The sequence below is a fragment of the Larus michahellis genome, chromosome 9 (assembly GCF_964199755.1).
Source record: "Larus michahellis chromosome 9, bLarMic1.1, whole genome shotgun sequence".
Classification (NCBI taxonomy): Eukaryota; Metazoa; Chordata; class Aves; order Charadriiformes; family Laridae; genus Larus; species Larus michahellis.
The window spans coordinates 13,501,591-13,517,466 of NC_133904.1; the positions used below are offsets into that span (position 1 = coordinate 13,501,591).

At 39.2% G+C, this 15,876-nt stretch overlaps 2 protein-coding genes across 5 annotated transcripts in view; one reads left to right on the forward strand and one right to left on the reverse strand.

Annotated features, from left to right (window-relative positions):
• The window catches only part of DMXL2 (Dmx like 2), a 54,451-nt gene extending 52,063 nt beyond the window's left edge, over positions 1–2,388 (forward strand). For both annotated transcript variants that reach the window (XM_074600701.1, XM_074600702.1), the window contains one exon: positions 895–2,388. In XM_074600701.1, the coding sequence (XP_074456802.1) occupies positions 895–1,104 (210 nt within the window). In that variant the 3' untranslated portion in view covers positions 1,105–2,388. The remainder of the gene's footprint in view (positions 1–894) is intronic.
• A 1,042-nt stretch (positions 2,389–3,430) lies between these two features.
• The window catches only part of GLDN (gliomedin), a 121,661-nt gene continuing 109,215 nt past the window's right edge, over positions 3,431–15,876 (reverse strand). For all 3 annotated transcript variants that reach the window (XM_074600735.1, XM_074600734.1, XM_074600736.1), the window contains exons 4-10: positions 15,675–15,782; positions 15,206–15,352; positions 14,395–14,514; positions 9,470–9,550; positions 9,263–9,388; positions 8,391–8,541; positions 3,431–4,990 (exon numbers count right to left, since the gene is read on the reverse strand). In XM_074600735.1, the coding sequence (XP_074456836.1) occupies positions 4,531–4,990; positions 8,391–8,541; positions 9,263–9,388; positions 9,470–9,550; positions 14,395–14,514; positions 15,206–15,352; positions 15,675–15,782 (1,193 nt within the window). In that variant the 3' untranslated portion in view covers positions 3,431–4,530. The remainder of the gene's footprint in view (positions 4,991–8,390; positions 8,542–9,262; positions 9,389–9,469; positions 9,551–14,394; positions 14,515–15,205; positions 15,353–15,674; positions 15,783–15,876) is intronic.

Below are 15,876 nucleotides of genomic sequence, written 5' to 3' on the forward strand. Positions count from 1 at the left end.
AAACAGTCTTTTTAAAGTTGTGTGACTGAATTTTAAGTGCATAAAGCAAAGTGCATGACTCCAAAACCTTAACTTTTTTTTTTTTCTCTTAAAATGTTCTGGTTTTGCCTTTGGATATTTCTCTTTGTAATACAGGGGGCGCACAGTAACTTACACATTGTGTAAAGTTTCTGTAGCACCAGATTGGTTTTTCTCTTGGTGCTGTAGCCCCAGACAGATACTGAGATGTCATAGTATTAAGAAACAAAAAAACCCAAACCAAACCAAAAAACCCCAAAAAAAACAACCCAACAAAAACGAACAAAAAAAACCCCCATAAATACAGTTTTAAAGGGTGCATTTCCTGAATACGAAAGGAAGGAAATACAAGAATATGGTAAAGAGAAGGAGAATACAGTTTCTTTCCTTTTACCTGGGCTGCAACTGTTTAATAGGTGCTTTCTGTGCCTCCACACGCTTCGTGGCCTGGTCTTGATGAGGACAGAGCAGAGAGCTCAGCCAGCCGTACCACCACTCTGCAGGCTTTCTAATTATGCAGCTTATTCTCTGCAGTGTTTCTTAGCAGAAAAGCATTTCCACCTGCTGGAAAGCTGACAATACCAGCTTGGATAAAAATGCACCCTGGCCATTTCTGCAGGTTGCTGGGGGGAAGCTGGGAGAGGCACTAGCTTCAGGCTGCCGGGTAACCAGCTGGCCCGCGTTAAGGTAGCCTTATGCTTCATCAGGAGCCTCTCAAGATTCTTGGACTTGTTGTAATTGTTGTTAATAGACAACAAAAAATACCCTTTATCTTTGCTGAATAAGGTTTAAAACAGGCAGGAATCTGAAACATTAGGAAAAAATACAAATCCTAATTTTAATCTCCTTTTGTTATTTGTCATTCTTTTGATACAGGTGTGGAGGCTGACTGGCTATAATTTAATTCACTCATTTAAAAATGAACATGCTAAGCAGTCCATTTTCAGAAACATCGGTGCTGGTGTCACCCAGATTGAAACTGTGCAAGGGAATCGTATCTTCTCCTGTGGAGCAGATGGCACACTGAAAATGAGGGTTCTTCCCAATGCTTTCAATGTACCTTCGGGCATTTTTGACATTCTGTAGTGTTATGTGAGCTAAGCCTGGGTTTCTATAAATGTCCCTTTAAGTAGCTAAAATCACGGTGATACACAACTGTGGGAAGGAGACATTCTGTTTCCTTTCAGAGCAGTTACTGCAGCATTAAGTATTATGGGGAAAAAAGATTAAAAAAAAAATACTTTTACAACAGGTGTATTTTGAGTATGCCCCTAGGGATCACTGGGGTGGAAATGCATGTAGGGTATTGTAAAAGCAAAGACTTAAACCCAGTGCAGTCAGTCGCAGGTGGGGTTACTGCTCAGTAACCCCCGAGCTGCATTTAGTAGGTGTATTGTAAAGATTCTGACGATTGTCAGTCACTTAACAAGCACTGTGGCTCTACAAGTCAGTAAGCATTTCTGATGTGATTCTGATTATTTTTATTCCACTTTTCCCACTAATTGAAGCATGTGTACAACTTCTCATTGTAAAATAGTTTAGTTTTAATTAAGGGTACTCAGTGTATTTGATTTTCGCAAGAAAGTGTAATGGATGCAAATGCCGTGGAACATGTGCAATCAAGAACGTACTGAGACATGTATCGTTTTATGCTGAGATATTATTTTTCCCAGTTAGTATTAATACACAGTTGATACTGTAACTTGCACATCAACACATTTTTAAATGCGATGTTTTTTAATTTGCACACTATTTTCCTTTCTTTCTGACAGCTACGTTTTCTACTGGAAACCTGCCTTTACTTTAGGAACGTATCGTAAGCACTAAATGTTTGTAGTGAAGACATCCATGATTCTAGTCAGCTTTTAGTTTTGAAATTCATTTGTCCAGGAAATACTTCATTAAATGAAGCTGTTAAGAGAATACCAATGGAACGTATAATGCCACATTTCAGATGAATGTCAGGCTTTATGTGGCCAGCTAGTAAATAGTGGATAAAACTGGTAATTAAATTATTACCACAGTATATTGTATAAACTATGCAGAGTTCAATATTGTTTGCTTGTAATATAACTAGCTACTGTTGTCAGATGTATTTTTCTGTTGTAAACAAAAACCATGTTCTTAAGAGACTGGAACGGATGTCTGCGTATTTAAATGTTAACAAACTGTCTTATTCCTCCAATGAAAATTTTGATGTCTGTGCTGTATTGTAAAATATACTAGAACAAAAAGCACCTTTCTCCAAAGGTGATTTTAAATTGCAGGCTGTGAAGTATGGGAAGTATGAAAAGAAAGACGAGTAAATGTCATTGTTTAGTTTTCCCTTTGTAAGTTAAATAAATTACTTTTATTTCGTGGAACAGTCCATTCCAGAACTCTTCTTTACATTTAAAGATTTAACTAAACCTCCAGTAGATTGACTGGATGGTATCTGAGCTAGCTTTAACTTGACCTCAGACTGTACTGAGATAAAAAGGATTAGCTGTTTGCACTTTATTTTCAGCTGTCCTAGAAAAGCATAAGGTTAACAGAACTTAGTTCTTCTCCAACAAAGGCACCTGCAAGAAACACAGCCTGGTTCTGTCACTGAGACAAGAGGCAGAACTTGGTGGCCTGCCTTCTCCAAGAGGTTGAGCTGAGTGGCTCAACAATGACGTTCAGAAATTCAACATAATCTAAGGAAGGCATGTGATCTAGAACCTGTCACATCTGGTATGAACTGTATTTGCCCAAGTATATAGCCGAGCTTTTTTTTTTTTAGCCAAAAAGTCTATTTTAGTACCATAATTCAATTTAAAAAAGAAAGCAACAACCAAAAACCCCATGAAAAAGCCCACCAACCAAAAGAAACCCCACAAAAGTCAAAAGAAGCCCACGTACACAAACTGGAGCTCTGGACTGTGAAGTTTTGCACTTTACAAGTATAGACAGAATTCTTGGTATACGAGTTTTCATGTATATACAGGTTCAAAGTATTAATTACACATTTTTGTTTCCCTCTGCATCTCTCTCCATAGCACGCAAGGCCTGAATCCTGGCCGTAGCGAAAGCAGCAAGTATATGCTGAGAAGAGAGGATGCAGCCCAGGCCCAGCCGTCACCGTGTCACACACGGAAGCTTTAGCTGCAGCACAGGGATTTTTCCAGCACATCTGCTAGACAAGGTTCTGCAGGCACAGACATGCCCAAACTCACTAATCCCCGTGATGGTGCCTGGATGTCACACGGGTATTAAACAGCTCAGTGCAGTTCAGGGTTTAAGTGATACTTTGCTTCTAAACGTTTGGATGAGTTCCATGAACTTTAACAATATCACTTAGAAATTCAGGTAGGGGTTTTCTGAGAGTGTGATTTTTGAATACAGATACACAAAGCAACAGTAGGGATTTATGTTTCAATGTTGAATTTAGAAATCTGAAATAAAAATCAGAACAAAATTAAAATCAAAAAACTCCTATTATTTCTCTCAAAAATTGGAATGTGAGTGGGCAATCTCTGAATTAAGATTAACAACAAATGAAGTCACCAAGCACTATGATGAATACATGCATTCCTGCTCCAGATTTCATTTTTCTAAGAATAGCAGCAAAAAAGTATACCCTTCATTTTAGGATTCCATTTGTATGGATGAACATGGGAAAAATTTTTTTTAGACATATACCTTACTATAATTAAGTATAGTTATAAGCAAGTTGTAGTGGTATAGTTTACATGGCAGTGGGGGCAAGGAAGCATCTGTAGCAACACAAGCAACTCAAACTGTTAAAAAGGGAATTTTAATCATAAATTTTACATCTTCAATTTTATACCTTGTTACTTTTCTTCCCACACTCCATTCACTAAACACAATTTCGTATCTATTCAATATTTAATAATGCCATTATTCCCATTTTCCAAGTACTTCAGCTGGATTTTCCTTTTTATTTCACTGGACTTGTCAAATTTGAAGCTTTATGCCTTTTTTTTTTTCTATTTAAACAACTATTTCCATCCCATTTATTTTTAACAGCTGTGTATCTTTGTCCAGAAAAATGTTCACAGAAAATCAGTGGAAAGTATTAAGTGAAAATGACAAAGGTATTTGTACACAAAAGTTCATTATTTAGACATTTATACTAGACCATAATCACTGACTAGAAAATGACTGCAGATAAGATGATTGCAACTGAAAGTTATAAATAGTCTCTGCTGAGCATATAACCATGGAATAATCAACGTACATTAGATATAATTATTGGCTGAATATCAGGGGAAAAACAAAAGCAAGTCTGTGCTAACTGTGTGCCAGCTGCAATATTCAACAGCTATTCTTTTAAAAGACGAGAATGGCCTATATAATTGAAGTGTGTTTGTACAAAGGCCCCTGATCTCTCTTTTATGCACGCTCACAAACCACCATCGGTGAACAGAAAGTTATACCAAGTGAGGAGACCCCCGTGTGTATAGCATATAGCTTTAAATAATCTATTTAGTCAAACGTGGCTGCCATACATGACATTTTAAAATACATTCATCTGCCAAAATGTACAGGGTATACCATTAAGCTCCCGTTCTCCCACGTATACAAATTCTTATCTCTTAGGCTGTATGAAAGCATAGCAAGAACAGACTGTGAAGACCGTAACTCAAACCTTGCATCAATCTGCTTCTCTTTCAATAAATCAAAAGCAAAACTTACTGTCATATCCTTAGTATCGGTGACATACATAATGCCACACGCTATGAATGCATTACCAGCCTTGGACTTCGGATACGTAGTATTGATATGCCGAATGACTGAAAATGTCTCTTCATCAACACGTGCTACTATTATATTTTCATCAGTGCTTGAGGCATATATAATCCAAAGACCTTTCTCATCCACTGCTACGTTGAAATATGTCTTCGAGTTAGAAAAGAGGTAGTTACGACCATGATATAAGGCATTTTCAATTAGCAGTGTGCCCAACGATGCTTTATCGAGCCCGAGTCTGAAATGAGATAAAGTAAGTATTCAGTATGCCGCGTTAAAAATTCATTTGTGTACACACCAGTTGGTTGAATCAATTCAGAGCGCGTTACTGATAAATCATTGTTGAAAATACTCGAGTTCAAGGAGCATTCTAATGTCTTTTAAAATGAAGTATTACACTCAAAGCACCTTCCAAAACACCAGGAGAAAATTCCAAGGTAATAACCAGCCTAAAAGATGCCCAAGAGCATGAACTCCCTTTGGTAGGTTTCACTTTATTTAGTCTATGAGCTTTATTATCACTAGGATGAAAGAGGCAACTAAAAAGAATGGGTATGAAAAAGAATTCGATACCAGGTGAAGGCCCAAACTTGGGAAATAAAATCTGTACAGAAGTTTGCTTTCTACTAGGTGGGAACTAAAGGCAGAAAATGTGATTCACCAAACCAGCGTGAATTCTGGGCAGGTTCACCTAGTCTTAGAGTTCCTCTTTTGAAAACAGTTCAGATAATGCAGTGATTTGCTCAAGCAAACATCAAAGGAATAAAAATTGTACTTCTGCAGAGCCAAAACGCTGACCTCATGCTGGCCTCCAACAGGACAGCCTGAATGTCTCATCTCTGATGTATAAAATTGTTTTTATTCCTTGAAATTCCTTAATAGGAAGATAATCTGAGGACAGCAGCATTGAGCAGCTAAACTGAGTTCCTCTAGTAGTTTAAGAGGGTAATCAGCTACTATCAAGACACATTTGCAGTGAGCATTTAATCACTGAAAAATGCAGTGCTTTAGCAAAGGCAGAGAGAGGATGCTTTATCCTTTTAAGTAATGCCTTCTGTAATGAAGCACATTGCATTGTCTGACTTTCATCTACCTGTAGAGCTCCACATTCCTCAAATAAAGCAAAAACATTACTCAATACAGTTACAAAAGATTTCTGAAAAAAACAGGCTTAATGACAGGAACTTTTTAGATCGAGGAACAATAGAAGAAAAAATACTGGAAGAATAATTTTTCTGTGGAAGCGGCGTTGACAGCCTATAGTGGAAAAATCATCCTAAGAAAAGTCAAGAATGACTAACTAGATGGTTCCCCTCAGCTTTTGTAAAACTCATGTCTGCAGCAACTCCCTATTCCAGCAGCACGTATGTGCAATAGAAAAAGGCTTCAAGGCTGGAGGTTTCTGAGAAACATGTGTATCAACCCAGTTAATCTGGTTAGTTGCTTCACATTTGTAAATAACCTCATGCAAGGGCTAGAAGGACAGCCCTTAGCAGGAACAGTCACAGAGAAATGCAGATTTTCTTCCGGATTTATTTTCTATAAAGAGACAACAAGATAAAAAGCATCTCAAGATTCATTAGAAACATGACAGATCTGCGACACAGAACACCCTGTCTTTTCCTCTTTTATTTGAAAATCCTGCTCTGAAGGGAGCAGAAAAGTGAGGTTTCACTCATGAAGGTTCTCTTCCACTCCTCCAGTCAAGGGCAGTCTAGCCTCAAACTCCCGTTGGTTCAGAGATTCCTTAATCTTTTGGCACCTTGGGGTAAATGAGGAGATATAGTGTAATATTTTCATCAACTGCAGGGGACTCAAGCTACAAACACTTCTCTGATCATGCAGATGAACAAAGTTAACCAAAAATAACAGGTGGGAACAAAACACCCATCAGAACAAAACATCCTTTGTTACAAAAAAAAGGAAGGATGAAGCAATCAATGTCAGGGATCTGACCATCATGAGAAAACCTGCCAAATCTCAGACAAACCTAGTTTTACCAGCTTTTAAATATGACTGGAAACTCCTTTTAAATATTTTTTTCAACATTTGCAAAACAAACCAACCAGGTGCTCATCTGTTCTTTCTATTAAATCCATACAAAACTCCCAGAAGCTCTTCTGCAGCCCAAAACCAAGGACTGCCACAGAATTCATAGTGCCTCATCCTATCTGTGCTGAAGGTAAATAATCTTGGAGTGAATAACTGAACAGAAAGGCCATCTCTCAGCAGCTTTAGAGAGGTTTTGAAAATTCGACGAATAGCTTGTGTTCATCTGTACGTGAAGGCGTTTCCCAACTAACGGTGCCCAAGCAAAGGCATGGAACCTCTGTCCTATCACACTGTATTGCTTACACAGAAGATGGTCTTTTACAGATGTATAAACAAAAAGCCCCAAAGATATTTAAAGGAGGTTGCCAAAAAGTGGGCTTGTCTTTGACAGAATAAACATTATAGAATCCAAGCAGCTTGCTCACATTCCTTGGCATCCAAATCAATATAGGAAGGCAGCACTCACACCTGCTTGGGAATAGACATCAAAGTACGGTACAGTAACGTTCTTGGCTCTAACATCAGAGTCGTGTAAGAGGACTTGAAAGCAGATGCAGTCTTGCACTTGCCCTTGGCCTGTCTTTCTTTGGCTCTTCCCACAAGATGAGATTTTGTTTTTGATTTGTATTGTCTGTCTCTGTCCTCGGTAGAAGCTGAAGAAATAGAGATGTAATTCCCAGGTCCAATTCAGGGAGATACACTGGGGGAACTGTAGGAGCTTCTTATTACAAGGAAATCAGACAGCAGAGCCACCCCTCCACAACGGAATGTGCAATCCACCAGGTCGCCATGTCCTCAGCTGGTGCCCGAGTGCACTCCTCTGCACCAGCAGCATTAACTCAACCCCTGCCGGCTCAGACCAGTGCAAGGCGCCTGCACCAGCCCAGCAAGAAGCTCTAGAAAGCCAAGTTCCACATGTAGGCTACAATCATTTAACCACTCATCTGGGTCCCCCAAAATGCAGCTGAACCAATTCTTACTCTGATGCAGGTGGATGCACAGCTTTTTTTTTTTTTAAACAAATACTTTTTTCTGACCTCCAGATTCCTTAGTCAGTTCCCTTTTCTTTCTCACAATTACGAACACAGCAAAGAATCCAAGCGCAACAACACCCACAGCAATGTAACGTGTAACAGAAACCTGCTGGACCCCAGGATCAACAAAAGAAAAATCTCTTGTCACCTCTGCACATGGTGTCTTGTTAATCTGGAGGCCCAGTTGTCCTATCACGTACTAAACTGCTCACGTTTGCCGCTTGGACACAGAGCTGAGCAATGCTCAAAGAACTGACGGACACGGCAGAGTAATGGACCTGGACTACCCTCCCCGCTCCTCTCCTCCCACAGCATCTGCACACGCAAATGGAAGGCCGGTGGCCCACATTCTAGTTACAGATTGGAAAAAATTAGTTGTTCTACAAATTTTGAACCATTCCTCCATTCTTCCTATTCTAGGTAGGACCAAAAAGATATATAAAATGGTACAAGGAAAGTGCTCTGCTTTTCCCAGGTTGACCTCTGTCACTCTAACCCATTGCTCCTTCTTCCACAACATCACTTGCCTTAAGCCAGTTGTGTTTGACTTACTTCAGAATGACATTGGTTCCTCCCTTTTGATAGTACAGGTAGTTGTTTTGTACTGCATGACCACATCCATAAAAGAATCCTGTGATGTTAATGATCCTGTAGCTGTCATTCAGCAAGGCATTGGAATTCTCATATTCTTTTATAGAGTTTCCTAAACGAAGGGGAAAACATGAAAAAAGGACTATCATTTGGTTCATCTAATTTTGAAATCTCTACCCTAAAATTCAATCTCTACTAAAAGTCAATCTCAATCAAATATCTGACAGACAACAATTGTATTTGTGTTTTCAATAGTGATTCAACTTGCTAGAACATGATAAAATAATCCACAAACACCCCAAAAAATCTATAGAGGTGTTCAAGGGCCTGCTTCCCACTGACCTGACGGGCCCTAATTCTGAACATAATTGGTAAATATACAGAAACTATTCCCTTTTTCCACATAGATCCTGGAAATTTTCCTGCACTAAATGTAGTTCATGCAGCATCTGATTCGTTTTCATGCCTGGCTAAATGAAAAGGCAAAAATTCTAGCTACAATTGAGGGAAGTAAAGCCATAGGAAACTGCTGAAAGAAAAGAATAAAAAGGCATGAACAACAGCCATTTAAACCTGGATTAGTTAAAAAACCTAAAATCCTCAAACTATTTTCAAAATCGGATATTGTCTCTGAAAATGTCTAAAGATACTACAAGTATCTATAACCATATGTACAGTCAAGTGTTATACAGGTAATATGGAAAATATTCTGAAACAGATGTGGGTAAAACACCCATCATACGTGATTAGAAATACTAGTTTATGTTGAAGGAATTAAGAAAGCGCTGTTAGCGTAACAACTCATTTTTGATCAGTGACTAGGACTAGCGTACCTGAAAAATGCATGGTAAGCCAAATCCTTTCATCGCTTATATTTGCAGGTTCCCGCATCCAAGTTCCAAACGTTTGCTGTACACTGACAAAGTGAACAGGACTTCCTACAGATGTTATGACACATTCTAATAGAGAAAAAGCACATGTCCATTATCTGTGACATTAAAACAGTAAGTCGCAGTTAGTCACGCTCTGTAGCAGGTTACCGGCTTTTTTTGAAGGAACAGAGGTTCTGTCTTCAGCTTTTCCAGCCAGGGTATCATCATTCGGTACAGCACACGTGTCACCTAGAGTTCAGAGAGAAAGGGTAACACGTGTCATTTTTCCATATTTGATGTGACAGATGTGCACATCAGTGACACCACTAAAATAAAGGAATGACAACTGGGATTTTGTTTCATCTGGGGGAAAAAAGCTTAGGTTGGTCTGGTCAAAAATTGAGATTAAAAAAACTTGCTCTCACTTCTACCCAGGAAATGAAGTGTTTGGGCTGGTTTGTCTCCTTAAAATTGTCAGGTTGACAGTCAACGTTGAGGAGTAACTAATTTTGCTCAACAGATTCAATTCCTTAGCCGTGAATTTCGGAGTAGCTGCTTAGAAAGACAGGATTATCTCTTTCCTTAGATAACGTCAGACAGCTGAGACAGCTGGCAGCTGGCTGACTTAGCAGTAATACCAAAAATGGTTTCTTGGGAATGAGTGATGGCTACACTCAAAAGCTTCATGCCCAAATCCCCGTACCCCAGCAGCGGGGGTGCATCCTGCAGGCAACACTGCAACTTTTGCTTAAACTGTTAATGCCCGAGACAGTAACAAAGCACTGGCGCATGCACTGAGCACATAACGCGTAAGAATGCGGGTCAGTCACCCATGGCATTAAAGAAGGAATACGAAAGACTAAGGGAAATCCCACTGTATTCCTTACACACAGAGAAATGGTTCACATCAGAAACAAATGTGGAAACATCTTTCTAGAGACATTTTTCCCCACCCCTCAACTATCTAAAGCGTAATCGGTTGGGTTTTCTCTTAGCATTTACTGTTAAAACAATGCCTGAATGAAAATACTTATGGACCTTTTTCTATAAACCCAGATGCCTCTTCTGCCTTTAAAATAATGTGACACGTTTCATTTTGCTTAGAATGAACAGTGAGAGAGAACAGTTCTCAGCTCTTTGCTGAAGGCATCCTGATTTCATTGTAGCCTTGTTTTCTCATTCCGTTCTTAACTTTCATCTCCTTACGCATTTCACACTGCTTGACATGCAGGCTGCAAATTCTTTTGCACATGCATTTTAATTGTTGCCTTCCAATATATTTCTAGGATTTACAGGCTTGTGATGTAGTTTAAATGAGACAGACAGTAAAACTATGAAATAACTATAAAGTAACGCTGAAAGGGTAGTGTGACGTTCAGGAAAAAAAGGGCAGATTATACTGCGTTGTTGTTTTCTCCTTCAGGTTATATCCTCTCTCTGTTCACGCAGAAGAAAACTAGTCCCAGATAGAGGAAGAACACCACGTGTTCCTCCCACCCATTTATCCAGGACATTTGGTGATATGACTTTAAAAGTTTGTAAGTGTCACAGCGTATCTCCAAAATAAGGCACAAACAGTCAGCCCAACCACGGGAAGGTGAAAACTGATAGCAATCCGTCTAGATCCCTTTCCAGCTTCTGATCTCAAAATATCTCAAAAAAGGAATCCACACGCAGAAATTATAAGCTGCACAATGCACAAGTTCATTTTCTTGTGCTGAGTCCAATAGATAGAGTTAACTGAATGAGCAGTTCCCCATACAGTAGTTTATCTAAGACTATAGAATAGTCAAGGACTGGGTCAGTGTTTGTAATGAAGCCGAGTGCGCTATTTGGATTTGGGAATATTTGCAATGTTTTCTGAGAACTTCCAGGTGCCTGAAACAGAAAGCAACTAACATTAAAAATACAGAGACTCTCATGTGGAATTTTCACTGCTTTCTTTCCATCAAAAAAAGATAAGTAACCTACTATTCTGATCATAAAATATTCTGGCTGAGAGTTCGTGGAGTTTACAAGACATTAAAACTATTGATCCGGTTTGTCTGGAGAGGGTGGGAAGGATGGAGCGAGGGACTGTGGAGCAGGGACGTTTTGTTTCCTTCAGGATCAGCTAACTGCCACTGAGGAAAAATACACCTGAGATTCCAACTAATTATTCTCTTCTCTTCAAGAAATAAAGTCTTACCCCATTCAAAATTCAGTTTAGAGAAACCATGCTTGTATTCTTATGTAATAAGTTAATTACAGTTGTAAATCAGCACGTGTATTCTCTCTTCTTCAAAGGGATATGAATATTTAATTACAAAAGCTGCTTTATACTTTGCGTTTTGGTGATAAGATCTCACAGCCCACTGACTCATAAAACATAAATGCTCATTGAGGAAGATCTCCTCTCTTTGCAGAGTTATTTGCGTATAACTCCCATTTGCACTCTGGGATTTAAAACCCCTCAGAAATCCATCAGACAGCTTACCCTCCAAAGCACTTCAGTCTGTTTCAACACTTGAAAAGAGGCTACCTGAGTAAACGGTCCAATTCTATCTTGGATAACAGTCGATGCATTTCTGAATTTCAAACAGGATGAGATTTCTGCCCCAGCTGCCTACTTTCCATTCTAAGGAGGCTCTTTGGGCTCTGTTCTAACACTTCAATACTCAGCATCTCCTGATTGAGGTTCTTACATGCTACCACAACTACAATTACATGCTATATTAAAAATAAGAGGCAGAAGTAATTGATATATGTTCCACTCGGTATTAAATATCCTCTGGCTAACAGCATTTATAATAATAATAAAAAAGTGTTTTTCATCTCAGCAAACTGTGCAGAATGGCGGTGACATAAAAACTTATCACCCCATTAATTCGTCCCAGATCTGCGGGGGTAGCAACAGCCACTGAAAGCCACAACCATCCGGAATGCAACACCATCCAGGGGTAAAGGGCAAGGACAGACAGATCCAGTACGTAGATCCAAACCCAAAAGTTTGCTTCCTTTCTCAAGCTGGAGTAAGCCAGAAATACGATGTAGCTTCTCTTTGCTTTCCATAATCAGTTAATAGCTTGAACCAAAGTTTTTGACTTATCGCTATTCCACAATGTTTGTAGAACCCCATGGCCTGAGCAGCCAAACCACCAACTCCTCTCGTCTTCTACCGCTAATTCTTCACTGGCCAAAAAAAAAAAAAAAAAAAAAAAAAAAGGCTCTCCTCTTCCAGTATGTAGAGATGATTTGAAATGCAAGCCTCAAAACCAGTATGTTTTTGGAGGGAGAGCTTTCAGGAATGTATGATAACATTTTTGGCCAGAAGTTTCAAAAGTCCAGCAACTTCAGACTTTTCATCTTGAAATTGTTTTAAAACATGTCTGCTGGTTTTCACGACAAGATGAGTAAGAACATCCTTGATTTCCAAGCACCAGCCTTCCCAACTGCAACCATTCTTCCCCCTCAATGTGCCCAAAGTGGCATTTAGAAGCATTAGAAAAATCAAACCCTCATTTTATACTTCTAATTCAAAACAGAATTGTTCACAGCGTTAGAGAGATCAAAGATTACAGAAATTACATTTTCTTTTCAATGTTGCTGAAAATAAAGTTGATTACAAAAGTTGCAAATGCTTTCAGTGAGTCTCAATGTCCCTGTTAACCTCTCAGAAGCTATTCCCACTCACACATGCAAAAAGAAATTCAAGCCTATCTGAAAAATCCAGTTTAAAATGAAATTCTTCTATGATAAATACTAACATCTGTAAAAACACAGTAAGAAATGTGCGTACTATAGAAGGGTTTTAGAACATTAATATAGTCTTTGCTATCACATTGACACCAACACTTTCTTCCACAAAGTATTTAGCTACTATTAATATATTTAAATCCATATAAACTTCAGGCATGGAAGAATATGCTCAGTACACTATATCTGTCAATGTATTTACAACATACTGTTCAAGACAGCAGACTACTTCCAACCAGTCACCTGCGGGAGGAGGAGGTACGTGCCAACTAACCTTCTCCAGATGTGCTCCACACAGCGGAGGCAGCATTTTACTCACTAAAACACACACACGGGCACATGCACACACAAACGCAGATTTTATCTGAGGCACAGCTTTAATCTATTTGAGAAAAAGATTTTCTAAAACACGGATAGAAGTTGTGACGTGAAACACTGACGTGATTTTTCCAACACCACACAGTATGAAGTGCAATCCATGAGTATTTACTGGTATCCAGCACGCCTGAAAATCACACCAGAGATATCTCATGACAAACTCTTAATTATGTCAGCACTCTAATCAGTGATTTTATTAAAAAAAAAAAAAAAAAAAGGCGCGTAGCAGCTGCTACACTTCAGCATACAGCCTATGACCTGGCAGTCTGGATACTCATATTTTGGTTCTAACAGTAGCTGATGTGAAATCTGCAGCCCCAGTTTGAAGAGAATCTACTCTGTCTTTAATTTTTCCTTTCTTAATATTAGCCATATATCTCACCAACACAGCTACAGTAAAGGAAATAAAAGGGACTTGTGATCCAGCTGTCACTCAGGATACAATAATGATAAACAGCAACAATGGAAAAAGAACTCAAGATCACCTCGCTCCCAAACTTACATATTCAAATGGACTCAAAGTCTCAGAGAATCCTTTTGTATTCCTACAGCTTTTAAAAGTCTTTGCTAGTTCAAGCTTGCTTCAGTTCTGCCAATGACCAGGTAATTTTGTTTTGTAGAATACAGTGAAATGTTGCCTGATTAACAGGTGTTCTATTTACATGTAAAATTAAAGTTCAGCATTTAAAATCTAAAACTTTCAATTACATTTCTCTTACTTTCCAAATATACCCCACCTAACAGAAAATAACGTGTGTAAATACTTTGCCTGAGCATTAGCATAGCACAACTAAAAGGCTAACGCTATACTGCAGATAGCTTGCTGCCTTACCCAGATCATATTTCAGCAAAACACCTTAGCACATGCTCACCTTTAAGTTTGTGCAGTTTTACTGATGCCAGCAAAATGAAACACATGCTTATGGTTTTGTGAGACTTGGAGCCTCTTCAACCTGTTTATAATTCTAGAAAGAACTAACCTGTGCATTTGCTGCTGTATATCTTCTCCTGAAGCTTTGCTTTACCTTTACGTTTTCCTGGGGGCCCCGGGGGTCCAGGTGGTCCAGGGGGCCCTGGCGGTCCAGGTTCACCTTTTGCACCTATGAACAAAACAGAGTACGATGTCGCAGGCCCTGCAGGCAACCTGCAGAGAACTGCACGTGCCCACGGGATGGACTTTGACAGATCTCTAAAACAGCCTCTCTCTTCTGAAGAGGTTTCTGCCTACAGAAATACGGTGCAATAAACTCAGTGGGATGCTGTTTGTCAGAAGGTGAACAAGACGGAACTTCACAAGTTGAAGGACATCGATGCAATTTATCTGTCTGGATTACAGGCACATTAGAGAGTTATAAAGCACTGTTGTCTTTTACTTACTGTATTCTAAGACCTCAACTTCAGATGCTACAGTGCCATAATTGTACACAGCTTATATTTGTGGCTGCTTCATGTATTCCTGAGTGGAAATCTGCCCCTCATTTTCTAACAGAAAAATAAAACTACACCGCAAGAAAGAGCAGGAGGAGGTCAACTGTCTGGAAGTGTACTGGACAGAGTGGAATTCACGTACACCTCAACCCAAAGCCCAAGCAGAGAAGTTTCTGTGAAGACTTGCATTAAAAAGAGAACATAATCTCCTGGGCAGACCGATACTCAAACTTCACTGTGGATGACATGGTTATGCTGGTTGGTCCTGCTCCTGCAGATCCCATTCATGCCTCAGAAGCAGAGTATATATTTCTTTGTCAAGGTCACTGTTGCGAAAGAGCTCCTGAGAGCACTTCTTCCTACCTTCTAATATCACATCGTTGCTTGCATCCCCCTTTTCACCCTTGGCTCCTCTCGCGCCTTTTCCTCCTGGCATCCCATCCTTGCCAGGTAAACCCATTTCTCCAGGTTCTCCTTTCTGTCCTTGATCACCTTTTGGTCCTGGAACACCTAGAAATAAAAAGCATTTTCGTACCAAGAACAACTGTTGCAGTATTAAGTAGCAATCAACACTTTTTTTTTTAATACAAAATGTATTCACTCTACTTGTTTTGTTCACCTGTATTTAACTGGGTAGCTATCATTTATTTCTGATATTTGCAATATTCTGTAGCGTACATATACCATCTTCTGTAGAATTCTGTAACATGCAACTTTGTAAACACTGAAACCCTTCTCCCTGTACAAAGACCTAAAAGTAGCTACATCTGAATAAACAGTAAGAAAGGATTTCTTCTTTAAACACACCCCCACACCCAAAAAGAAAAATTACCTATTTTTCCTCTTTTTCCATTTATTCCTGGTTCTCCCTTTTGTCCTGGTATACCTGGGACTCCATCTGATCCATTGTAGCCAGGCAGTCCATCAAGTCCAGGAGGCCCTGAACAAACCAAACAGCATAACTGAATTTTCACTGTTAAACACAATTTATCCTTAAATCTACCATACTTACATATAGTGTGTTTTATATATAT